Source organism: Gopherus flavomarginatus, chromosome 5 (assembly GCF_025201925.1).
Source record: "Gopherus flavomarginatus isolate rGopFla2 chromosome 5, rGopFla2.mat.asm, whole genome shotgun sequence".
NCBI classification, from domain to species: domain Eukaryota; kingdom Metazoa; phylum Chordata; order Testudines; family Testudinidae; genus Gopherus; species Gopherus flavomarginatus.
The window spans coordinates 41492168-41519052 of NC_066621.1; the positions used below are offsets into that span (position 1 = coordinate 41492168).

Here is a 26885-nt window from a genome sequence, read left to right on the forward strand (position 1 = left end):
GTCCTCTCCATCCCTAAATGTCCAAAGTCATCATGCAGGGCCCTCATGGCCAGGGCTCTGTAATCTTTTGGCAGCACTAGTTGATTCCGTTGCTTTTGTAGAGGGTCTGTGGTCGTGCGGTGTAGCACTCCCTGAATCAGTTTTAGTTTGGTCCATTCTCTCAATAGTAGTTTGCCCTCTGGGGTAGGTGGGACAACCTCAGCTGGGCCTCGCCCCCCTCTTTTGGCAAGTAGTGTATCACGAATGTCAGCATCTTGTAGTTGGGCCTCTTGCCAGTCAGCCGTATTGAGCATGGGCAAGGGAGATTGGTCCAAAGCAATATAGTTCACTGAAGCAGAAGGCACGCCTTCAGGGGGTAGGCCCAAAGCTTCAGCAACACATCCATGAAGGCTCTCAGGGGCCTCCGGCTCTCGGCGACTCACACTGCAAATAGCTCTCACGCCATCCGTGGGTATCACAGCAACATCAGGTGCCTGCGGACGTCTGGACAAGGCATCTGCATCTACATTGCTCCTCCCTGATCGGTATTGAATGCTGAACTCATAGCTAGCCAAGGCGGCCACCCATCTCTGGCCTGTAGCATCCAATTTAGCACTTGTTAACACATAGGTCAGTGGGTTGTTGTCTGTCCACACCTGGAACTGAGCACCGTACAAGTAGTCTCGGAATTTCTCAGTGATGGCCCATTTCAAGGCCAAGAACTCCAGCTTGTGGATGGGGTAGCGAGTTTCACTGTCAGACAGTCCTCGGCTGGCAAAGGCTACCGGTTTGCGTTTGCCTTCCACTTCCTGATACAGTACTGCTCCCAGACCCTCCAAACTGGCATCAGTATGCAGGATAAACGGTTTGCTTGGGTCAGCAAAGACTAGGACGGGAGCATGAGTTAAGCGAGTAATGATTTCCCGAAAAGCTCTCTCACATCTTTCATCCCACCGCGGCCCAAATGGTTCGAAGGGGCCATAGTGTCTCTGCAAAGGCGGCTTTGGAGGCCTCCGCTTATTCTGGGTCTTAGATTTGTTCTTGTTGGACTGGTATCCCCTGGTAAGATCATTCAGAGGTTTTACAATCGTAGCATAGTTCTTCACAAATCTGCGGTAGTAACCACTAAATCCAAGAAACGTCTTGAGTTCTCTGTAGTTAATGGGACGTGGCCAGGTAGTGAGTGCTTCTATTTTATCGGGGTCAGTACTCACACCCTCTTGGGACACGATGTGACCTACATACTTCACTGAGGTTTGGCAGAACTGGCATTTATCAATTGAAAGCTTCAAACCATATGCCTCCAACCTGTCGAGCACTTTAAGAAGTCTTTCTTCATGTTCCTCCAGGGTTCTTCCAAACACAATCAGGTCATCCAAGTAAACTAACACCTGCAGTAAATTCATGTCTCCCACGACTTTTTCCATAAGACGTTGAAATGTGGCAGGTGCTCCAGAAATCCCTTGGGGCATGCGTTCGAACTGATAAAACCCTAATGGGCAGATGAAGGCTGTCTTCTCCTTATCTTCTTCACCCAGAGGGATCTGGTAGTATCCACTCCGAAGATCCAACACAGAGAACCACTGACTACCCAGCAAACAGTCCAAGGCATCTTGTACTCGAGGCATGGTGTACTGATCAACTGTAGTGCGCCTGTTTAGGGTGCGGTAGTCAATACACATCCGGATTTTTCCACTCTTCTTACGAACGACCACAATGGGTGAGGCATAGGGGCTTTGTGACTCTGTGATGATACCATTCGCGATCAGCTCTTGAAGATGATGGCGCACGTCTTCCATCTCAGAGAGGGCAATCCTCCTAGACCTCTCCCTGAAGGGTCGGGGATCTTGTAGCCTGATATGGTGTTCCACTCCCTTTGCACATCCCACGTCCCACTCATGTAGTGAGAACACCTTGGATCTCTCGCAAAGCTTCTTCCTCAGGCGATCCTTCCACTCCTCAGACAGCGGTGAGTCCCCGAAGTCAAACTTCGCAGGATCTATCATTGGAACTTCAGCTTCATACTGGGGTCTCACAACGCTTTCAGGCTCAAAAATGTCTGCAATCTTCTGCCCTGGTTTTACAAACACATCACGGCGTGTTTCATTAGCAACCAGTATCGTCACCTCCTCCTGGGCTTCAGCAGGTAGGGTTATGACTCCGCTGAGAACCAGCACTCCTTCTGGGAGCCCTCCCTTGGTTGGCTGCTCTACCACAGCTAATGTTCCCTTACTGCCTTTTAGGCAGGTACTCCTGACAATCACCTCCTTTTCTGACATGGCAGGCACCACTAAAGGGACCGGGCCCGCATACCTCAGTGCTCCGACTGGCAAATCAGGCATCACTTTTCTTGTGTCCTCAATTTTTCTGTAAGCCTCAGCACAGTGTGTGTGTATCACCAAGGTATTCAGATATTGGTCTCCTGCTTGCTGTCTGCAGTAATCAGCCAGTATCCTAAAGAGGCTGGAGTTGGTCCCTATTAGCACAGACACATCAGAGGCTCCTTTGGGGTCAGGGCATATTAAAGCAGCAGTGTCCACCTCCTGTCTTACCCCAGCAATCTCTTCTGGGAATTCCAGGTGTACTATGACATAGCCCTGATAAGGGTATTCATCCATGCTGAGGCCACACAGACCAATGCCAGTCAGTGGCTGTATGGGCAGGTGCCTAAGCATCTGTTGGTAGAATGACTGAAATATAATAGTCACTTGAGATCCAGTGTCAAGCACAGCTTTACACTCCGCCCCTTCAATCCTCACCATGACCTCTGCTCGAGGCCCTATCAGTCCTGCAGGGATCCCAGCTGGTTGGTCTCTTCTGGGGGAATCTTCAAATCCTCTAGGCCTAGATGGTCTCCGTCCCCGGACCTTCTGGCAGCTACTGGATCTCTCCCAACTGATCCTCAGCTTTTCATACACTAAGGAGGGGTTCTCTTCCTTATGGCAGTTAGCAGCACTGTGCCCATCCTGACCACACCGGTAGCAAAAGAAGTGTCCTTTCCCCATTCGGCGAGGTGGGACGGTGACTCTAGATACTGACTTCTCTATCATCACAGTCTGAGGCTCCTTATTCCGGGAAGTCTTAGCTTGGTCAATGATGCTTTGCAGCTCAGCTATCCGTTCTGTCAGGACCTGCATTTGTTGGGCAAGTTCCTCTGTGGTGCTCACCATCAGTACACTGGCCATTGGCGGTGGTGTCGTACTGGCTCGTTCCAATGTTTGGGCTTCCCAACACTCGCTGGCTGCCTGCCTTTCTTCTTCTTCCCTGACCTCCTTTATCAGCTGGGAGTAACTTGGGGGATGTTCCTGCCGTTCTCTTAGTCGGAGATGAAGTAGGATCAGGTTCTGATACTGAGTCCCTCTTAAAACTTGAGCCAGTCTGGTCTGATCCATCTGCTCAGCAGTCACTGCTCCCCTCATAACAGCTCTCTGAAGTAGTCTCTCCAGCCTCTGTATATAGGCTGAAATTTTCTCACCCCTTTGCTGTCGGGAATTAATGAATTTACAGTAACTGTCCTCAGGGCCCTCTACGCTCCCAAAGGTATTATCAAGGGCCTCTAGGCAGTCCTTCACACTGACCTCAGGGTCAGTGAGCTTCAGGGTGCGAATTACATCTAATGCTGGGCCACTAAGGCTCTCTATTAGACATCGTCGCTTTTCTACATCGGGTACAGCCCACTCCCGCAGCATTTCAGTAGTATGCTCCGACCAAAGTTCAAACTCCTCTTCCCCATCAAATAACCTTAACTTACGACAAGAGTTTGACGTAGCATAGGCCAACACAATCTTTTCCAATATATGCCCCAGTGCTTTTGCCCAATCATAGGCTGAGTCTGCCGCCCCTGAGCTAGAGGCTGCAGGACTGGGGCCCAACAAACCCGACATATTAGCCATTATACAAACAGTAGTTTCCTCAAAATATAAACATAATTATTTCCCAATACAGTGGAACACTCAACAAGTGCTTGCGAGGGGTACTGACCCAGGGATCCCGGACGAGCCCCCAAAAATGTAACCCTTCTGCCCCTCTAGTTGGCAGCAACAAGGGCCGGGTTCAGTATCCAGGGGTTCTGTTTCAGTAACACAATGCATAACCGGCTCGAGCCCCCACCCAGTGACCTGGGACACTCACATACCACACCCCCCTGGGCGCCTCTAGGAGGCAATACTTCCCCTCTCGCAAGCACGGAGTCTGAGTGTAGCAAAATCTTTTTTAATAAAGGAAGGAATCAATGCGGCATCCCATTGGAGAAACACCATAAACAGGGTTATAACACAAACCATAAACAAAAACCCACCTCCAAGTACGTTTGGCACTGTCCTTTTTCCGCTTAGGGTTTTAAGTCCAATCACCCCAAAGTCCAACAACCCAAAAGTCTCTGGTCAATGCCACCCCAGAGTTCGAGAGTCTATCTGTAGAGGTCCCTCCCCCCAGCCTGGGTAGAAAGGGGCACCTTACGTGGTCCAGGGCCAACTGCCCTGCCTCTCCGTGGGTTCTGCTTCCGCCTTCTCCACGAACTGCTCTGCTTCACCAGCAGCTCCACTCTGCTCCTCCAGCCGTCCTCAGAAACTGCTCCGCTCCACCAGCTGCTCTGCTCCATGAGCTGCTCTGCAAAAGTGCTCGGCTCCGCTCACTCTGTGGGCCACTCCACCCGTCCCACAGCTACTCCGCTCTGCCAGCCGCTCTGCTGCCACCAGCTGTCCTGTGATCCGCTCCAGCCGTCCCCACAACTGCTCCACTCCGCCAGCTGCTCTGTTCCACAGCATATCTTCAGGCTCCCCCACTAGCTAGCACAATGCTCAGTGCTCTCAGCTCAGTCATTTCAGCTTTTTTGTGATTTCAACTCTTAGTGATCTCAGCTCTTAGTGGGGGAGCCCCAGTGCTAGTGCACCATTAGCCCAAAGTGCGTTCAGCTCAGTCACCTGTATTTAGATTCTTGAGGGAATAAAAAAATCAACTCTGACATTCCACAGTGGAGAGAGGAGGAGGTGCAACTGGTGCTTCTGGCTCCACAAGGAGCCTGCACCACCAGGCACAGATACCTGTCCCCAACCTCTCTACTTCACTGGGTTTTGGAACCCATGACCCTTGTTTAGCAAGTACCACCCAACTGAGGGTGAGTCATTTGTCACCAAGCAGTCCCACCGCTCAGCAATCTGGGATAGGGTAGGCGTGTCTATGCAAATAAACTCTCTGACATTCTTTCCACCAGATGTCAGGGTAGAGCTTATCCTGACTCTGCTTACATGTACTTCTCCCCGACGAGAGGACTAGCGCTGAAATTGACATTGCCTGGTTGAATTTGGGGTAGTATGGCTGCAATTTGATGGTATTTGCCACCGAGAGCTATCCCAGAGTGCTCCATTCTGACAGCTCTGGACCGCACTCTCAACTCAGATGCACTGGCCAGGTACACAGGAAAAGCCCCAGGAACTTTTGAATTTCATTTCCTGTTTGGCTAGCATGGCGAGCTGATCAGCACAGGTGACCATGCAGAGCTCATCAGAAGAGATGACTATGGAGTCCTAGAATCGCCAAAGAGCTCCAGCATGGACCAAACAGGAGGTACTGGATCTGATCGCTGTATGGGAAGACGAATCCGTGCTATCAGAACTCTGTTCCAAAAGACAAAATGCCAAAATATTTGAAAAAATCTCCAAGGGCATGAAAGACAGACGCTATAACAGGAACCTGCAGCAGTGCTGCATGAAACTTAAGGAGCTCAAGCAAGCCTACCAAAAAAACAAAGAGGCAAACGGCTGCTCTGGGTCAGACCCCCAGACATGCTGCTTCTATGATGAGTTGCATGCAATTCTAGGGGGTGCCCCCACCACTAACCCACCCCTGTGGGTTTAGTTGGGTTTGTGCTGCTCGTTAACCCAAAAACTGCAGCCCCTCCTTTTAAATGGCCAACCCATTTTAAATGGCCAATCCAACAGGTGCTTGGTAAGGGAAATGAGGGTGCTGCTTTTTGAAACCATTCCCACATGTTATGATGGAAAGAAGCCAAAAGACTGTGGCTTACCATGGTTGCCTGAAAACCAAATTCTGTTGCCCAGCCGTGTGTGTGGAATCCACGCAGGGGCAAGACAGGCCACGATGGAGACCAAACCTGGGAACTAAGGAGGCTACAGAGGGCACCCAAACCCTCTGGAGGGTGGCTGGTTGCTCCTCTTGCTGGAGCACCTGCAGCAGGAATGGGATGTCCTGCAGGCCCAGCTAAGGGGAAAACTGGGCTGGTAGAACAACCCTCGGTGGAGAGGATCTTGAGGTGGGGTGTGTGTAGCTGGGTGATCACCGGCTCCTGCCCTGAGGGGCTTAGAACAGTCCAGCAGAGGGCTGTGGCTGGAGCAAGCAGCTCCCAGGCTGATTGGGGAAGTAGGCACAGCTGGGGGCCATGCCCCAAACAAACCACAGCCGTCCTTATAAAAAGCCTTTGAGCCAGGAGCACAGACATTCTCTTTCTGCCTTCAGAGAGAGAAGGGCCTGGCTGCTGGGACACTCAGGGTGCCTAGAGTGAGGCAGGGCTGGCAACTCCAGGCTGGTAACTCCCCAGGCTGCAGCGCCTTGTCCAAGGCCTCATAGAGACACTGGATTGCAGAGAGAGGCAGCAGGTCCAGATCCAACCTTGCCTATGATGAGTGGCTTATACTGCAGTCTGCCCCAGAGCATGGGGGCTAGTTGGTGACTGGTAGTAGGCTGCAACTGAGGTGAGGTAGGGATAGGGGGTGGGGGTTTCCCGGGGAGGGGAGACCCTGAGACTGGTAAGGATATGGATTTCATCTATCGCCCCATCACAGTTAGAAAATCCCATTGTAGCAAAGCCATCCACTATGACCTGCACATTTCCCAGAGTCACTACCCTTGATAGCAGCAGCACTTTGATTGCGTTGGCTAATTGGATCACAGCATCCCCCACTGTCGATTTGCCCACTCCAACTTGATTCCAGACTGAACGGTAGCTGTCTGGCGCTGCAAGCTTCCAGAGGGCTATCGCCACTTATTTGTAAACTGTGAGGGCTGCTCTCATCTTGGTATTCTTGCACTTCGGGGCAGGGGAAAGCAAGTCACAAAGTTCCATGAAAGTGGCCTTACACATGCAAAAGTTTTGCAGCCACTGGGAATCATCCCAGACCTGCAACACTATGCAATCCCACCAGTCTGTGCTTGTTTCCCAGGCCCAGAATCAGCGTTCCACAGCATGAGCCTGCCCCATTGCCACCAGGATGTCCAAATTGCCAGGGCCGGTGCTCTGAGAGAAGTCTGTGTCCATGTCCTCATCACTCTCGTCACCGCACTGCCGTTGCCTCCTTGCCTGCTTTTGCAGGTTCTGGTTCTGCATATACTGCAAGATAACGTGCAAGGTGTTTACAATGCTCATAACAGCCACAGTGATCTGAGCGGGCTCCATGCTTGCTGTGGTATGGCGTCTGCAGGAGAGCAGAGTTGCAACGGAAGTGATGGTTGGAAGACCAGTTTTGCAGACCTACTGCACTGTCCGCTGCCAGGACACAACAGCCTGTGTTCGTTAGTTGAGCTGAGTGGGCTGCACGATTGCTGTGGTATGGAGAGACAAGAGCAGGAGAGCAGAGTTGCAGTGGAAGTGGAGGGTGACGATGGTCATATAGAGGACCTGTGAGACCACCAAGAGAGTGGCAGTGGAAGTGGTGGTTGGAAGACTAGTTTTTCCAGCCTATTCCAGCATCTGCAGCCAGAGCAGGAGAGCAGAGTGGCAGTGGAAGCAGTCCGTCGATGACGACGGTTAGCAGTCCTACTGCACTGTCTGCTGAAAGCAGTATGACATCCATACGAAGAAAAGGCATGAAACAATTGCCTGCTGTTGCTTTCATGGAGGGAGGGGTGACTGATGACATGTACCCAAAACCACCCGAGACAATGTTTTTGCCCCATCAGGCATTGGGAGTTCAACCCAGAATTCCAATGGGCAGTGGAGACTGCGGGAACTGTGGGATAGCTATCCACAGTGCAATGCTCCGAAAGTCGACACTAGCCTCAGTACTATGGATGCACTCTGCCGACTTAATGTGCTTAGTGGGGACATATATAATCGACTGTATAAAATCGCTTCCTAAAAAATCGACTTCTATAAATTCGACCTAATTTCATAGTGTAGACACACCCTTTGAGTGCAAAGATTCTGGTACTTCTGTGAGTAGCCAGTCAGGGGTTGGATATTATAGGAGAATGAATCAGGGATTCAGTAATTATGGTACCCCTCTTGTCAGGCTGCAAATTAAAGCTGGGTCTGGAATAAGCCCAGAGGAGACTGTTTGAGTGAGTGAAAGGCTGGTGGTATCAGGGAGCTGACACTCAGGTACTACTAGTAAGACCCTCATGGGCTGTAGGCAAGGGGAAATGAGGTGACTCTCCATCCCCGAGAAACATCAGAGTGGAGCAGAGAGAAAAAAAATCTGTTTCTCCCCTCCACCATCTCTCACTGTGTCAAGCACTTTACACAGAGGACACCTGTAAATACACAGAGGAGGCCAAATGTTACTTACTTCAGTCTCTCCAGTTTGCAGTTCGGGTGTTTCAGTCCCTCGCACAGCAACTGAACTCCGGCATCTCCCAGAGAATAATGAGCACCCAGGTCCAGCTCTGTCAGGCTTTGGCTGGTTCTGAAAACAGCGGCAAGATCCCCACAGGCAGCGTCTGTGACACCGCAGCTCCACATTCTGCAGGAGAAACACAGAGAAGGGGGATCACAGTGTGAACAGGGCTCATCACAGCTGTTCTGACAGGTGGTCCCACCCACCAGCCCCTCTCCCTGACCAATCCACGTGCAGAATGAACTAGAAGGCCTGCTCCTCCGCCTGTCCCAACCCCCTCCCTATTTCAATGAGGAATCAGTGTGAGGTTGAACTTCCTGCTTGAGCCCCACCCCTTACACTTGACTCTTGACCAATCAGCACTGTGAAAGGACCAGAACCACTTGGTGACACCTGACATTACAATACGTCCAGTGCCTAACATACTGAGGTCCTGATCGTGGCTGGGGCACTTAAGCAATACAGTAATAAACTAATTAAATGAAAAATCTTCTTTAATTCAGAGTTAAGGTTGCCCGGTGATAGCTTATGCCCTTCTCACACTTCAGAAAACCAGGAAATACAGAGTGAAGGCAATAGTCATTGGGAATAAGTGCACGCCCTCCAGATGCATTCACTGTTTTAGGTGTAACTGTACTGAATAGTGGAGGAATAAGCTGAAGCAGCTGGGAAGAGCTGTGATTGTGATATGAGGAGATCTAGGGATTAATCTGAGGAGCATCATAGAGCTGTGACAGTGACATGACAAGATCTGGATCTGCATCTCCTCATGTGTATTTTGAAAAGAAAGAGGAGCATGTGAACCATGAGGTTCCAGTCGGCATCATTCCAGTGTAGAATTCTGGAGGTTGTGTCAGTAGCAGGGCACTCGGTGGTATGGCAATTGTCAGTAGTGAGGTGGGATAGGAGAGCAGTCTGTGGGTTTAATGATAGGTAGGAGAGAGTATAGTTTTAGGTGTTAACCTGTGTGCAGGTCTGAAGAGATTGTAAAGGGTATGAAGCGGTTGTTAAATTTTATAACTGTGGCATTCTCTCAGGAGAGTAAGCTCAGTGTCTGAGTGCAGGACAAGGCCAGGTTGCACCTGTCCATCACAATGAAAAGGCGGAGTGCAAGTGAGTGTGTTATAGGTATTCTGAGTCATCACTCAGAGAGGGCAGAGTTAAGGGTCTGTGGGCATTTACCTTAATTTATTTTTTTTCCCAGATATTTACAGTTCATTCTCAGATTTGTACCCAGGGCAAGTTTCACACCAAAAAGTTGAAGGCTCAGAGGCGTAGCAAGTGGCCCATTAATCTCAATGAGATGTTCTCAGCTGAAAGAGAATATCTCATAGAGATTAAGACAGCCTGAAAAAAGAGCTCTGAGACACGTGAACTGCTCCATTCATTTCTGTGGGTGTTCCCTTCCCCCTCAGTGCTGGAGAGTTTCTGATGTGTGTCAAATGATCTTGTCTCAGAAGTGTTTTCTTGGTGCATACTCTGAGCATGCCTGTTCTAAGTTAGAGGGCAGGGCTTCCTGAGATCCTGGCTCACATGCGGGATAAGGAAGCAGGTTCAGATACCCCAACAGGCAAGTCCGCCTCATTTGAGGGGGGGACGGATGAGGGTCAGACTCCCATAGATGGACAGGGGCTCCCAGAGCCAAGCACACACTGGGAGGCAGGGACAGGGCGTGGGGCTCAGACACCTCCAAAGGGGAAGTGATTTCCAATTTACATGAAGGGGTTAGGGAGAGGGGCTCAGATACCCCAGAAAGGCAAGTCCCATCCAGAACCTGGCTCATATGAGGGGACAGTGATGGGGCCTCACACTTACACAGGAGCATGAAGAAGAGTTCAGACACCACCAGGGGAACAAGGGACTCCCAGTCACGTAAGGAATAGGGAGAGGGGGTCAGATCCCTGGAAAAGCAAGCCCCATCCTGAAGCTGGCTCACATGATGGAAGCAGGGAAGGGGGAGGTCACACCCCTGTAGATGGATTGGGGAAAACCAGATCATGGCACACACAAACCATTCTCCCTTTGTGCCCCTAAACCCCCATTATCTGAGCCTTAGCCTTCTTCCCACCTACTCTTTTACCCCAATCACCTCCTCTCCCAGTGAGAATTTGCTTATATGGCTTTTTTCACACAATAGTTTCAGCATCTTCTGCTATACTCAGATTCTATTTCCCCCCAAATTAAAAGTCCCCCTCTAACAGAGGCACATTGCAGCAATATACCTGCTTCTTTTACCTCAGATTTCTGCCCCAGATTGGATTTGAATTGACAGTGCCAGGGGTGATACTCTGCTGCAATTACTATAACACATTCACAGAGCCACCCAGGTCCTGGGATAGCTGACTTTCCATATAGTAGCCTCTGTCTCTGCACATACTCAGTTTAATCCATTAGGAACAAAAATAGGTGTGCAAGACTTCTTAAGTGCCTTACTGGAGAGGCAAACTCTTTCTCCAAAAATGTTTTAATCTGATTTCCTCCAAAGTGCTTGTGGGTACCAGGCCCTCTGTTGGGAAAGCCTTGACCATTTGAGACCTTGTTGTGATGAGCTAAGCCCTGGATTGATCTTTATCTATGAGCATAAATAGCTTTCCAGAATTTGTCAACTTTAAGAAAAGCTTGGGGGGAGGTGCTGTATTGCAGGAACCCCAAGTTTTGGTCACAAACAGAACCCCTTGCACCCACGAGGCACACCAAATTCAAGACAATCTGAGTAACTGTAGATTTTAAACCTCTCAGGCACCGAGTTTAAACATGGAGCTGATCTGAACATTAACTATTTCAGAGCTGTCACTTTACAGTAGCATAAAATACAACAAACCTAAACAAAACGTGGAATTTATTCGGCTAGCACCTGAGGTCCAGTGTTAGCACAGGGAAGAATAAATTGGCAATAGTGCATTTGGTGACAAGAGAAGCTCATTGGAGACATTTTTAGTTGAAACACTGGAAGCCAAACAAGACAGCTTCCCCTCATCCTCCCATACACACACATGACAGTAGCTGAGGAGCATCATTTGGACCATCGAACTGCTGGGCCACAAATCATGATTAAAGGAGAAGCATATGGAGGTTCTGCTGACCAAATCAATGGTGTATCTGGTGGTGAATAGTGAGATGGAGGAAGCCCATTAACTGGTAAAGTGGACCTAAAATTGTGGAAGAGTTTTTGTACAAGCACCAAATTTGGTAGCTCAATGGCCAGAGTGTTTGGTTTCCACTCAAAGTTGATGAAACAAGATCCTGTCATGCAAATATTTTATAAAGTAAGCTAAAAAATCCCCCTTTGCAAAAACTTAAATCTTTGTTTTTTGTCTTGACCTCTGTCAGGGTAACCCCCAACCCAAACTCTAGGGTACAGATTTAGGGACCCACATGAAAGACCCCCTACGTTTATATTCTACCAGCTTAGGTTAAAACTTCTCCAAGGCAAATTCCCTCCTTGTCCTTGGACTGGTATTGCTGCCAACAACAAGTGATTTACACAAAAATTAGGGAAGGGTCACTTGGAATTCCTATCCCGCTAATATATCCCCAAGGCTCCTTTACTCCCATTTCTGGGGGGGGGGGGCTTGAGAATAAAATACCAACCAGTTGTTTCAGCAATGTGAGCAAAACCAGACCCTTTGTCTTCTGGCTTTTTGCTGCCCCAAGCAATAAATAAAATAAATAAATAAATAAAAAGCTGCGGGATGGCTGGAGAGGCGAAGCACAAAAAAACCCACCACCAACAACAACAACCTGCAGGGCGGCTGGAGCCAGGGTGCAAACTTTCAGCTAGCAGGACTCCCTGGTTGCAGACATGGGCAGTGGAGTGCGTCTCTGGCTAGCAGGGGGGAGGGGGAGGTAGCGTGGGGGTAGAGAGAGAAGCGGGGGTGGCCAGCGCTTCCTTCAGTCAAGGCACTCACCACTCGGCCCCTCCCACCGCACCGTCTCCCAGGAGGGCTCCGTGCCACTCTGGTTGGCGGGGAGGGAAGGACATGGGCTGCCGGGCTTGCTGCAGACCTGGCACCGGCTGGGGCAGACAGAGCGCGCAGCCAGCTCCCAGCAGGGCACTCCCTTCCTCCGCGCCGCTGCCCCCTACAGGGCGGCCGGAGCAGCAAACAAGAAAAAAAAGAGAGAAAAAAAATGGTGGCCCTGCCACCCTAGGCTTGGACGGAATGTCGTCTCTTAGAATCTGCTATCCCAAGCACGAGCTTGCTTGGCTGGTGCCTGGAGCTGGCACCAATCCGGTTCTTAAAAGAAAAACATTTTTTATAAAAAAAAAAAGTAAAAGAATCACATCTGCAAAATCAAGATGGAAGGTAACTTTTACAGGGTAATAAAAAGATTTAAAACATAGAGGATTTCCCTCTGGAGTCAGCTTCACAGTTACAAAAACAGGAATGAAACTACCTCTCTACCATAGGGAAATTCACAAGCCAAAACAAGAGATAACCAAACACATTTCCCTGCCCTACTCACAGTTCCTGTGGTTTTAGATGGATTATTCCAGGTATGGTTTTAGGAGACAGTGTACCTGCTGGCATTTCCCTCTGTCCGGAGGGAGAACAACCCACAGAACAACAAAACAAATCCTTCCCCCCAGATTTGAAAGTATCTTCTTTCCTCATTGTCCTTTGGGTCAGGTGCCAACTAGGTCATTTGAACTGCTTAACCCCTTACACGTAAGGCAATCCAGTACAGCTGCCAGGGAGGGATTTTATGCTACAGAATGGGCTGGCATACATAAAGGTTGCTACCCTTCCTCCTATATTCATGACATGCCTCCCAAATCACAGACAGTGCTGGAGAGCCTGTTTCACACTGGCTCTGATTTCTTCCTGGAGCTCTAGGAGAAAACAGAATTAATAAGACACACACACACCTTTAATTTTACTACCAATTATATGAAGATTAGACAGTATTGTCCACATTTCAAGGGCTAAAATGACTTAGAATAAAGGGACATTTTTACCCAGCTGATTCTGGGCAACTTTCATGGGAGAGTGCATCAGCCACTTTGTTAGAAGCTCCTGAAATGTGATGAATTTCAAAATCAAAACCTTGGAGAGCAAAACTCCACTGAAGAAGTTTCTTGTTATTCTCCTTGATGGTATGATGTCACTTCAGCGCAGCATGGTTGGTCTACAGGTGGAAATGCTGTCCTCAAATATATGGGCATATCTTCTCCAGAGCGTACACAATGGCGTAACATTCCTTCTAGCAATCTGATTAGGAAACTACTGAATAACTACATCCAGCTTCAACAGTCCATTGCAATATCCAGCTGGGTTTAGGTCTAGACATAGAACAGAGATGGCTCTGATGAGGTCGAGAGTGCTTCATTCCCAGCTCTCACATCTTTGGTCCTACGCTTTGTGAATGGCAGTGTCCCAGAGAAGCATACCAATCTGGGGTTAGAGCCGTATTATTAATTATTATTATCATTGTTTGTATTACAGTAGTAGAACTCATTTATCCTCATTGCTCTGTTCCTCCATTGGAGCACAGCACTGTATAACTGACAACTTTAGGAATCTGGTTTGGAGTCTGGTGTCAATGATGCGCTGGTTAGTAGCTTCCCAGTCGATGAGTGATTTTTCTGCAGAATCTGTCATAATGAGAACTACTCCTTCTGAGTGCTTGTTGTCACTACACCCTGAGTAAATCAGATGTTTCTTCTCTTGCTTGAAGCACTTCTAATCCACATCTCTCAGTCTGCTCTCACCAATGCCCAGGATTTCAAGTCTATAGTTGTCCATAACTCTCATGATCTGTAAGATCGTTGATGTATGAAATATTATTCTCACATACCAGTAACCAGCCCTGAAGTGTCCGCTTACTTTCAGCATCCAACTTTTCAGGGCCTTGGTTTCCAGAGACTGGCTTTCATTAGTTGCCTCCTTGAAGCACAAAGGGACAACAGTGTTCATTTTTACCAGAATGGTAGCCTGGTTCTGTTTCTATAACTGATGAGGTGTTTTTACAAGCTACGTGTTTAGCCTTGCACTCAACCCTCCCCGCTTTATCTGGGCTTGGGACTGACACACACAGGCACAAGATGCAGAAATGCAGAAGTGTATTAGTAACACAAATACCAGTATAGCATAGGTAGACAGCAAATGCCAGGAAGACCGAGACTTAGCTAATGGTATTGCATTACTAAGCAAGAGCCCTGAAAATTTACAAAGTCAGACAACTGGGGAAAAATAGCAGGCTAAGCAGAGTTAATTATGCTAAAGCAAACATCCTTGAACCCCAGATGTCATGCAGCAACAGCACATTAGAATGCAAAATTATAAGACAAATTGTTCTACTTTCTTATCTCAGAAGCACCATATTGACCATCAGATACCTCCAGAAGGAAGTAACATCAAGTATAGGAAAGTATTGGAGGGGTAGCCCTGTTAGCCTCTATCCACAAAAACCATGAGTCGTCCTGATGGCACCTAAAAGACTAACATATTTATTTTGGCATAAGTTTTTGTGGGTAAAAAATCCACTTCTTCAGATGCATGGAGTGAAATTTACATATACAGGCATAAATATATTGGCACATGAAGAGAAGGGAATTATCTTACAAGTGAAGAACCAGTGTTGACAAGGCCAATTCAGACAATGTGGATGAGGTCCACTCACAATAATTGGTGAGGAGGTGTCAATACCAAGAGAGGGAAAATTGCTTTTGTAGTGAGCCAGCCACTCCCAGTCCCTACTGAAGCCCAAATTAATGGTGTTAAGTTTGCAAATGAATTGTAGCTCTGCAGTTTCTCTTTGAAGCCTGTTTTTGATGTCTTTTTGTGGAAGGATGGCTACTTTTAAATCTGTTATTGAATGTTTAGGAAGATTGAAGTGTTCTTCTACTGTCTTTTGTATGTTACCATTCCTGATGTCTGATTTGTTTCCAGTTATTTTTTTACATAGAGACTGTCTGGTTTGGGCAACATACATGACAGAGGGGCATTGCTGGCACATGATGGCATATATCACATTAGTAGATGTGTAGGTGAATGAGCCCCTGATGGTGTGGCTGATGTGGTTGGGCCCTATGATGGTGTCACTAGAGTAGATATGGGGACAGAGTAGGCAATGATGCTCATTGCAGGGATTGGTTCCTGGGTTAGTGTTTCTGTGGTGTCGTGTGCAGTTGCTGGTGAGTATCTCCTTCAGGTTGGTGGGCTGTCTGTAAGCGAGGATTGGCCTGCCTCCCAAGGTCTATGAGAGTGAGGGACTGTTTTCCAAGATAAGTTGTAGATTTTAGATGATGCGCTGAAGAAGTTTTAGCTGGGGGCTGCAGGTGATGGCCAGTGGTGTTCTATTATTTTCCTTTTGGGCCTGGTCCTGTAGTAGGTGACTTCTGGGTATCCATCTTGCTCTGCCAATCTGTTTCCTCACTTCCCCAGGTGGGTACTGTAGTTTTAGAAATGTTCGATAAAGATCTTGTAGGTATTTCTCACTGTCTGAGGGTTTGGAGCAAATACAGTTGTATAGGAATAGTATAGGAAAGGCATTTACTAAACTCAGCAATGTATAGAAACCAAAGATATTCAGCACCAGAGCAAAACCAAGAATCTTCAGTTCAAACATAATCTCGATGTTAACATAAGACTGCGAGAGCTGGAGAGCTGCAAAGCTTTACTCAGAAAACTATATGCCTTTGAAAACAAGTGCCTACAAAAGATTCTTGGCATTGGTTGGAAAGACGTCATCATCAACAAAAAGATCTGAGAAATCACCAACCAGCCAGTCATTTCCAACACAATCTGAAGGCACACTGACCATATTTGGGGCATATACTCCAGAGGCCAACACAGACTCCCACATGAAGTCATCAAATGGAAATCAAATTCTGTGAGAAAACAAGGGTGCCCAAGGGAAATCTTGAGCAGAAGCTTTAGCAGGGAGGGCAGAATAGTCCATCTCAACACCTTAGAACAAATGGAAGCAGCAGCAAAGGACAGAGGGGAATAGAAGAGACTGGTTTACACTCTGTATTCCAACTTTGGCACAGGAATGATGTAATAACATAATGTAGTAACTCCAGCGGTGCCTGGGGCTCACCCAAGAACAGAGCCTCATTGTGCTAGGAGCTGTAGAGAGTAGTAACTAGTCCCTCCCCTGAAGAGTTCATGATATAATTAGACAAGACAGACAAAAGGGAGGGGACAGGAATGGAACACACAAGCAGAATGAACGCTGCAATGGTGACCAATTGTTTGTTATTTTGCCCTGGGGGAAGATTGGTGAGTCTTTGCATTTGGATTTTCCTTAATTCTTTGGGTGAGAGGTGCTAGCAGGGCCGGCTCCAGGCACCAGCATTCCAAGCAGGTACTTGGGACAGCAATCTGCATGGAGCGGCAGTCCCTGTGTTTTTGCCCCCAAGCAGTGCACTGAATTACTGCCACGGGGGGGGGAGGCAGTCCGTGTGCCATTAGGGTGGCACGCGTGTTTCCGTGGTGGCGGCAATTCAGCGGCAGCTTCTATATTTAGCTGTCCATGGCGGTGCAGCTTCTGTTTTCCAGCTGAAGACAGAAGCTGCTGCCAAATTGCCGCCACTGTGGAAATGCACGTGCCGCCCTAAGGGCACATGGACCGTCCCCACCATCTGCAGCGGCAATTTGGCACGCTGCTTGGGGCGGCGAAAACAGTAGAGCCGGCCCTGGTTGCTAGGTGGGGATTAGCTAAATGAAATGAGATAGGAATGGAATGGGACAAAGAAGGGAGGGGGAAGGAAGGAAAGAGGGGAGCATGGAAAGAGGCTGAGGTGCACTGACGGTGAGGGGAGGACAAAGGACAGGGTTGCAAGAAACAGCCAATCAGAAAAAGGAAGGAACGTCTAGAGTGACAACTTGTAGCAGGCAGTCTGATGACATCATTGTCATTCAGTCTCTGCTGAGGCTGCTTTTCTGTCTGCTCCTACTGGCTGGGAGTCATCTTTGGTCCTGGGCTTGGTTCTGGAGTTTCATGGAGGATTAAAATGATGGCATTAAACTGGCAGTAGAAGCTGACTGGCATCCAATGGAGGGACTGGAGCACTGATCTGATGTGGTCATAGTGACATACACCACAGAAGAGGTGGAGAGTTCTCTTCTATCATCTGGAACATGTGCAGTGTTAGACTGAGTGTTAGGTGCAGTGAATTACAGTGATCCAAGCTGGAGATGAGAAGTAGATTGAACTATTTGGCTAAGTCCTTGTCCGGGCAGAATGTGTGAAGTTTCTGAGCAAACTGGTGATTCCTATTCAAACTCTATGATAGTTCATACCTTTAGATCACCCCTGTATGGTGAGGGTGGGCACCTCTCTCATCCCTAAGGTTCCTTTCTGGCTGGAGGTGTTGCTATAGCTCTGGTTTGGAGTGCAGGGTGCGGACTCCTGGCTGTCAGTCTTTGGGAGGTGTCTTCTCCTCCTTTAAGGCCTGGCCACAGTCCAAGACAGAAAAAAGCAAAGAAAATAATCCAGCAACTCACAAAACAGTCTGGGCTCAGCCCACTGTTCCTCGCAAGGTAAAAGGTAAATAGACTCTGAGAAGAGGGCTGGGTTACTAACACTCTGCATGTCAGGGGCCCAGGCTGAGCGCCTGGGCTCTAATGAAAAGCAAAGCAGAGTCAAGATGGTTCCTCTGCCTCTCCAGAGGGTTCAGGCATCAGAATCTCTTCTGCAGGTTCCCTGCCAACCTGCACTGGGCTGTGATTCTCTCTTTCAAGGAGCCATCCATCTCCAGGTGCAATAGGTCTCACAGGTGTGCCAGGTTGGGGGTGAATGTGCCCAGATGAGTTCTTTAACCCCTTCCTGACTGGGGAGTGCCACCCCTCAAGACAGAAGTCAGGATCCCCCAATCCAGTCTCAGTCAGAGCTGGCTCAGCCCTCTGGAGCTCCAGGGTGGAGCATTCTCAGTGAAGAAAGGACCTTTGAAGATTCTAGCTGTAAAGCTGAAATAAGTCTCCACTAAGCATCAAAAGTGATTTTTCAAATGCTTATAACTTTTGAAATTGGGGCAGATTTTAAATTCCTGCGCCAAAGCATGGGGATGAAAATGGATGAGTCATTTAGGCTGAAATTTCACAAAAATATCCAGCTTGAAGCAGACACCCGGCATGGAAAATGTAAGTCAAAATGGTTATGGTTAGCAAAGTTATAAGCAACAGAAAACAGGGTTCACTGATGAAAGTGTCAGGTTATGATAATATATAACTCTATATAATATATGTACTCTACAAGGCAAAACATAGCTTTTGACATTAGCAATATAAAACTGATCGAAGGCATGATACTTCCATTGTACATCCTAGTACAGTTAGATAGTGCCTTCATAGCTCTTGTAATGTAGTATTTAAAAGAAAGAGAAAGATACACCATGATACAGGAAGAAAAGGTAAAAAGCTGACTGGTGAATTTTAGTCCTGAGTGACACAGGCAGTGCTTTCTAACTTGTCAGTAACCATCCTGTGCTATCTTGGGTGCATATTTTTGAAGCACAATTTCTGTGTAAGGTGAACATGCTGAGATATTAGTTTATTCCCAGAAGGAGTGTATGTATTGTGACAAAGTTCCTCCTCTACCTTGGTGGGTCCTGCGCTTATTGGCAGATTTGCTCACCTCAGTGATCTTCCCCACAGTCTGGATCAACTCCTCCTGTGTCTGATCAGAAGTTGGGAGGTTTGGGGGGAACCCGGACCTGCCCTCTACTCCGGGTTCCAGCCCAGGGCCCTGTGGATTGCAGCTGTCTATAGTGCCTCTTGTAACAGCTGCATGACAGCTACAACTCCCTGGGCTACTTCCCCATGGCCTCCTCCAAACATCTCTTTATCCTCACCACAGGACCTTCCTCCTGGTGTCTGATAACACTTGTACTCCGTAGTCCTTCAGCAGCACACCCTCTCAATCTCAGCTCCTTGTGCCTCTTGCTCCCAGCTCCTCCCACGCACTTCCTCTCCTCTAGCTCCTCCCTCCCTGACTGGAGTGAGCTCCTTTTTAAACCCTGGTGCCCTGACTAGCCAGCTTGATTGGCTGCAGGTGTTCTAATCAGCCTGTCTGCCTTAATTGGTTCTAGCAGGTTCCTGATTACTCCAGTGCAGCCCCTGCTCTAGTCACTTAGAGAACAGAAAACTACTCAGCCAGTGACCAGTACCAGACTCCTGTCACACTGGCCTGGGTCTGTCACATATCCCTCCCCCCTGCTCAACACCAAGGGGTTGGGCAGCTTGGGATGCCAGACAGTGGACATGTGACAAGCCATCGGCATTACTGTGACGGCTCTCTGCTCTGTGTTGCACACGGAACTGGAAAGGTTGGAGGGATAAGAACCACCTGGTCACCCTTGTGTTCTTCTCCTTTGAAGAGGGGCATGGTCAGTCACGAGGACAAATCTGCGCCCGAGCAAGTAGTAGCGCAATGCTTCCATGGCCCATTTTACGGCGAGGCACTCTCTCTCCACCACTGCATATTTTTGTTCCCTCGGAAGGAGTTTCCTACTGAGATACAGAATTGAGTGTTCCTCCTCCCCGACCATCTGTGATAGAACAGCCCCGATCCTACTTCCGATGCATCTGTCTGCAGGATAAATTCCTTGCTGAAATCAGGGGCTATCAGTACAGGGTTACTGCAGAGGGCATTCCTGAGGTCTGTGAATGCTTCCTCTGCTGCGTCAGACCATCTGACCAGATCAGGTCCATGGGCTTTTACTAGGTCTGTCAGGGGGCTTGCCCTTGTGACAAAGTGGAGAATAAATCGTCGGTAATACCCCACTACACCTAGGAATGCCCGGACTTGTTTCTTGCGATGCGGTCGGGGCCAATTTTGGATGGCCTCCAACTTGTTCACTTGGGGTTTTACCAGACCTTTTCCCACAATGTAGCCAAGACATTTGGCCTCTGTAAACCCTACAGTGCACTTGGCAGGGTTTGCTGTAAGACCAGCTCGCCTGAAGATATCAAGGACTGCCTCTACCTTCTCTAGGTGGGTTTCCCAGTCTGGGGTATGAATGACCACATCGTCCAAGTAGGCAGCAGTATAACTGTTATGCGGGCGTAATAGCTTGACCATGAGGCGCTGGAAAGTAGCTGGGGCCCCATGTAGTCCAAAAGGGAGGACAGTGTATTGAAAAAGGCCCTCTGGTGTAGAGAACGCAGTCTTTTCCTTTGCGTCTTCCGCAAGGGGAATCTGCCAGTACCCCTTTGTCAAGTCTAGGGTAGTCAAGTACCGGGCATTCCCCAGACGGTCCAATAGCTCATCTATGCGAGGTACGGGGTATGCGTTGAACTAGGATACTTCGTTTAGCCACCGGAAGTCATTGCAAAACCTTGTGGTACCATCAGGTTTGGGCACCAGCACGATTGGGCTGGACCACTGACTGTGGGATTCTTCGATGATCCCTAACTCCAGCATTTTTTTTATTTCTCCTTTTATTTCCTCCCTTTTGGCTGCTGGCACCCGATAGGGCCTCACTGATATTCTGGCCCCACGGTTCGTGACGATGTGGTGATATGTCTCGGTTGTTGGACCTGGTTTTATCGAGAACACATCTTAGTTCCGGAAGATCATCTCAGACACCTCATTCTTCTGGTCTGGTCTTAAATCGGGAGACACTCTTACCTGTTTGGAAGGCTTGTTTTCCTGGGTTAGGTCTTTTCGGATACTTATGCATGCCTCTTGCGCATGCCAGGGTTTCAGAAGGTTGATGTGATAAATCTGTTCTTGTTTTTGGCGTCCTGGCTGCCGCACCTTGTAGGTTACTTCCTCCACGGGTTCAACCACCTCATAGGGCCCCTGCCATTGGGCCAGAAGCTTGCTTTCTGCCGTGGGTACCAACACCATCACCCGATTCCCTGGTTGGAACTGTCGGATTTTTGCCTGGTGATTGTAATAGGTTCTCTGGGCCTCCTGTGCCTTTTCCAAATGTTTCCGTACAATAGGGGTGACACGGGCTATCCGGTCTCGCATCTGTATTACATGTTCTGTTATATTTCTCCCCTCATTGGGTTCCTCTTCCCAAATCTCTTTGGCGATATCTAGTATGCCACAGGGGTGACGTCCGTATAATAACTCGAATGGGGAAAACTCAGTTGAGGCCTGAGGTACCTCCTGGGTAGCGAACATAAGGTAGGGCAGTAGGGCATTCCAGTCCTTCCTGTTCCGACTTACCACCTTCCTTATCATAGCCTTGAGGGTTCGATTAAACCTTTCTACCAACTCATCAGTCTGCAGATGGTAAACTGAAGTTCTCAGGGTATGTATATGGAGCAGCGTACAGAGGTCCTTCATTAGCTTTGACATAAATGGGGTTCCTTGGTCTGTTAATATCTCCTTTGGTAGCCCCACTCAGGCAAAGATCCCCACCAGCTCTTTGGCTATCGTCTTAGAGGCTGTGTTCCGCAGGGGGATGGCTTCTTGGTAGCAAGTAGCATAGTCCAAAACAACAAGTATATATTGGTGGCCCCGAACCGTCTTCTCCAGGGGTCCCACTAGGTCCATGGCTATTCGCTCAAAGGGGACCTCTATGATGGGAAGGGGTACTAAAGGTGCCCTCAGGTGGGGACGGGGACTGTGCAGCTGACATTCTGGGCAGGATGCACAGTACCTTCGCATTTCTTCATGTACTCCGTGCCAGAGGAACCGCTGTAGGACTCGTGCCAGGGTCTTCTCTACCCCTAAGTGCCCCCCAAAAAGATGACTATGCGCAAGACTTAATACAGCATTCTGGTGTTTTTGAAGTACTAAGATCTGCTGTACCTTCTGCCCCTGTACTGATGCAACTCAGTATAAGAGATTCTTCTTCATTATGAAGTAGGGTCCTGGTCCCTGTGTTCTCCCTTCCACGGGCACCCCATCTATTTCAGTCACCTCCTTTCTAATGTTGTTGTACCTTGGGTCTTCAGCCTGGTCCTGTCCAAAATTTCCTCTTCCGGGGCTAATCTGCCCAAGATCTAGGGACCCAGTCTCTGTTGCCTCTACTGGTTCAGAAGCATTAGGGTGGGGCTCAGACTCAGGAGCTTCTCCCTCCTGGGTGGCCTCCTTTTCAGCTGCTCGGGTCCGCCTACCTACGAGAGCGACCCTCTGGCCTTGGTCCAGTATTCAGGTTCCCAAAGCTTTAGCTGCCCTCCTTTCCCTTTTCGATTTTCTACCATGTCTGGGAATGGAAAATAAATCTGGGGACATTTCAGAGAAGACTGGGGGTTGACAGTCTACTGTGGATGCCTCGCTAACTTCAGGATTCCCCTCTTTCTCCAATCCTCCTACTGGCAGTAAGTCTCCAAACCGTGGGAAGTTCCTCCCTATGAGCACCGGGTATGGGAGTTTAGGGACTACACCTGCTGCTACCTCAGTAGTGTTCCCCTGAATCTCAATTTTTACTGGGATGGTGGGGTAATAACCAACTGTCCCATGGACGCATGTTATCCCCGTACACTTAGCCCGCAGCAGCTGACTACACTTCACAAGCTTCCCCGAGACAAGCGCGATGGCACTCCCCGAATCAACCAGTGCTGTGGTCTCTACCCCATTTAGTTCTACTGGTCTGGTGTACATATGTGGGGTTAGTGAGACCCCCACAAGGTGGATTAGGGAGCATGGGTCTGCCCAGTTCCCCAGGTTACACTGCATAGGCTCCTCAGCATTGGGACACTGTGCAGCTATATGTCCCCACTCCTCGCAGGCATAACATCTGTATGGGGCCTTAGGCATTCCCCGGTCTCTTGGTTTGGGCAGTCTAACATCACGATCCTCTTCTCTCTCAGTGCTCTGACTCTTTGTGGCTTCTGGTGGGCCTTCAGCCCCTCTCTTTTTCCACCTGGGCTCCCCTGGTGGCCCCGTCACTCGAGCTCTAGGGCTTAGTGCTGCTAGTTTAACCTGGGGTGCCTCTTCCTTAACTGGTCGGGTCAGCTCCCTCGCTGTCCTTCGCCTTTCTACCAGTGCCACAACCTCATCATAGGTGGAGGGTTCGTTCTGGCTTACCCAGGCACGAAGGTCTGGCGTTAGTCCCCTCATGTATTGGTCGATGACCAGAACCTCTAGTATCTCTTCTGGATTCTGGGATTCCATTCACAACCACTTTCGTGCGAGATGGATGAGGTCATACAATTGGGACCATGGGGTTTTATTTTCCTGGTACCTCCACTCATGATACCGCTGGGCCTGCACTGCAGTCGTTACCCCAGATCTGGCCAGGATCTCTGCTTTCAGCTGGGGGTAGTCTGCTGCAGCCTCTTCAGGCAGATCATAGTAAGCCTTCTGGGCCTCTCCACACAGGAATGGAGCAAGGATGCCAGACCACTGATCTCGAGGCCAGGCATCCCGTAGGGCTGTCCTCTCAAAGGCCAGAAGATATGCCTCTACGTCATCCTCCCGTGTCATTTTCTGCAGCCAATGGCTGGCCCATATGATCTGCGTCCTATCATGGCCGCGGTTCAGCTCTGTAAGGGTCTTTACCTGGTTTACCAGCTCGGTCTTGAGAAGCCTGGTCCATCAGCAGGCGATTAGTCTCTTGCTGCAGCCGCACTGCCTCCTGTTGGGCAGCTGCCTGGACACGGGTAGCCTCCTGCTGGGCTGCTGTAGCTTGTATCAATGCCCATACTAAGTCATCCATTGTGGTGAAAAAAAAAAAAACCTCTACCTTTTTTTTTTAAATCACCCTCCCTCTTCTGCCGCACTGTGCACATCAGATCCCACCCCTGACACCAGTTGTGACAAAGTTCCACCTCTACCTTGGCGGGTCCTGTGCTTATTGGCAGATTTGCTCACCTCAGTGATCTTCCCCACAGTCTGGATCAACTCCTCCTGTGTCTGATCAGAAGTTGGGAGGTTTGAGGGGAATCCGGACCCGTCCTCTACTCCGGGTTCCAGCCCAGGGCCCTGTGGATTGCAGCTGTCTATAGTGCCTCTTGTAACAGCTGCATGACAGCTACAACTCCCTGGGCTACTTCCCCATGGCCTCCTCCAAACATCTCTTTATCCTCACCACAGGACCTTCCTCCTGGTGTCTGATAACACTTGTACTCCGTAGTCCTTCAGCAGCACACCCTCTCACTCTCAGCTCCTTGTGCCTCTTGCTCCCAGCTCCTCACATGCACTTCCTCTCCTCTAGCTCCTCCCTCCCTGACTGTAGTGAGCTCCTTTTTAAACCCTGGTGCCCTGACTAGCCAGCTTGATTGGCTGCAGGTGTTCTAATCAGCCTGTCTGCCTTAATTGGTTCTAGCAGGTTCCTGATTACTCCAGTGCAGCCCCTGCTCTAGTCACTCAGGGAACAGAAAACTACTCAGCCAGTGACCAGTATATTTGCCCTTTACCAGACTCCTGTACCACACTGGCCTGGGTCTGTCACAGTATGTTTCCTTATTATATTGTAGTGCTTTGTCCCTTATTATTAATAAACTAAGCTAAGCTCGGTTATTTGGTCTCTTAAATACTTTTTAATATTGAACCACAAATGTTGCCAAGCAATGGCTAGACCTCAGTGAATATTGTTAGACTGATACAAGTTACTATGCCTGGGAGCGGAAATATGTACCACATTCAGGTAGCAACAGCTCCTTTTTTAAGCAACGATGGCTGATGCAAGCCCCTCTCTCTGATGCTCCACCGAGTCAATTGGTTTCCCATTCCCTTTCAGACTAAATTCAAAGTCCTTGTGCTAATTATCAAGACCCTAAATAGATTATGATCTAACGTGTACACTAGAGAACTCCACATTGCAACTTGCATCAGTGTGACTGAACTGGGAAGCTGCAATGATGTAGTGCATCCACACTAGCCATTCTAAATTGGGTGCACACAATGTACTACATTCACTAAGAGTGTACTCTGTAAATGTTGCAGGGCCTGTGGGTTGTTGCACCAGCCCTGCATTTCCTCACACTGCTTCCTGGAGCAACCACATAATGTCTACAGCTTATAGTATCTGTGTGCACTTCATCACACTTTTTTTTGGTTTGCCACATTGCCTGCTTTAAATGGTTGTGTCCTGCACAAGGATCTGCACATGTGTTGTGCACTCTCACACTTGTAGATGCCATGAAAGAGGGTCAGCCGCTCTTACTGCCACTCCCCCAACAACCATATAGTTTCTGGGCCTGGAGGCCCAGAGTAGATCATGAAGAGTATCGACAGCTTTGGGGGTTGGTGCTCAGGGTGGTGAGGAGCTGGATTTGTTTTCCTCTAATTCATTTCTTCAATCATGTTTGTTAGTTTTTTCGACAGAGTTTGCTTGTGTGTTTAAATTTTGTTATTTTTTTCAGCTGTTTTGCTTGTTTAGTAGTTAAACTGAGTTTCACTCTATCCTGTGTTTTCCTTTAGGAGCTAGAGAGGAGAGTGCTCTGGGCCCAAAGGAAGAATATCTTGGGAGGTCCTCCACGCAACCCAGTGAATGCTCACCTGTAGTTCTACCCCACCTGCTATAGTGGAGTCCCTTGGGGCTGGAAGCATTCAGTGTGTGATGGAGAACCATTGAAAAGAGGATTTAGTTGGGTTGGGGGATTGCAGAGTGTTAATTCATTACTGTGCTCTGTGTTCTCTTTAGCAAATCTCAGGAGCGTGGAAATTGCTGCTGATGCTGTCAACAGGCAGTCATTATACATTGTGGGGTGTCTGTCTTCATGCACATAAATCAGGGACTAGTCAGCACTGCCTTGGTGTAGCATTTTATGTTTTTGCACAAGAATTCCCAATGCACCAAACAATTTTTTTAAGTTGATACATGTTTGAAGTTCTAACGCTATAATATTATATTTCTCATTCATTCTGTATTTGTAAATCTGAGTGGTGGGTATTTGAGGCCAGGCCAAGCAGAGACCACTGAGTCTCCCCTCAGTTGTTGGGCTGGCATACGAGTGGCACTACTTCCTGATAAATGGAAAAAGTTCTATTTGGAGTATTTTGCTTAGCACTTCATTCACTTTTTAATCAAAATTATGAGTTTTTGCAACTAACTCCAGTGAGCGGCTTGGCAGATGACTGTACTCGCTTCACAGAGTTTAAGGCCACAAGAAATCATTAGCTCATCTAGTCTGCCCTCCTGCACATCACAGGCCATTACATTTCCCCTAAATTCCCCTGTGTTGAGCCCAGTGATTCTGAATTATCAAAATGCTCTTGGAAGGACGGGCAGTGGCAGTGTGGAACTTCACTGGGAGTGCACAACTGCAGCTGCTTTGCCAAAGCGTGTGCTAAAACAGTGCAGAGTGATGTGGTGGTGGAAAATATGTGATTGTATTTCCTCTCTGCAGGTTAAACACCAGAGGTGATGGAATCTCTTGTGCACTGTTGTACGCACGTTTGTGTGCAGCTGTGCAGTGTTGTAGGTATGGTACGGAGTTGTGCTGTTGCTGCCAAGGCCAATGGCCTATAGCAGACAGTCTCAGT

The 26885-nt window shown here is 48.6% G+C and overlaps 2 protein-coding genes across 4 annotated transcripts in view; one reads left to right on the top strand and one right to left on the bottom strand.

Moving 5' to 3' along the window:
* LOC127051008 (NACHT, LRR and PYD domains-containing protein 3-like) overlaps positions 1-26885 on the top strand; it is a 572024-nt gene that overhangs the window by 372765 nt on the left and 172374 nt on the right. The window lies entirely within an intron of this gene.
* The window catches only part of LOC127051009 (NACHT, LRR and PYD domains-containing protein 3-like), a 166566-nt gene that overhangs the window by 77837 nt on the left and 61844 nt on the right, over positions 1-26885 (bottom strand). For all 3 annotated transcript variants that reach the window (XM_050952786.1, XM_050952785.1, XM_050952788.1), the window contains exon 7: positions 8502-8675. In XM_050952786.1, the coding sequence (XP_050808743.1) occupies positions 8502-8675 (174 nt within the window). The remainder of the gene's footprint in view (positions 1-8501; positions 8676-26885) is intronic.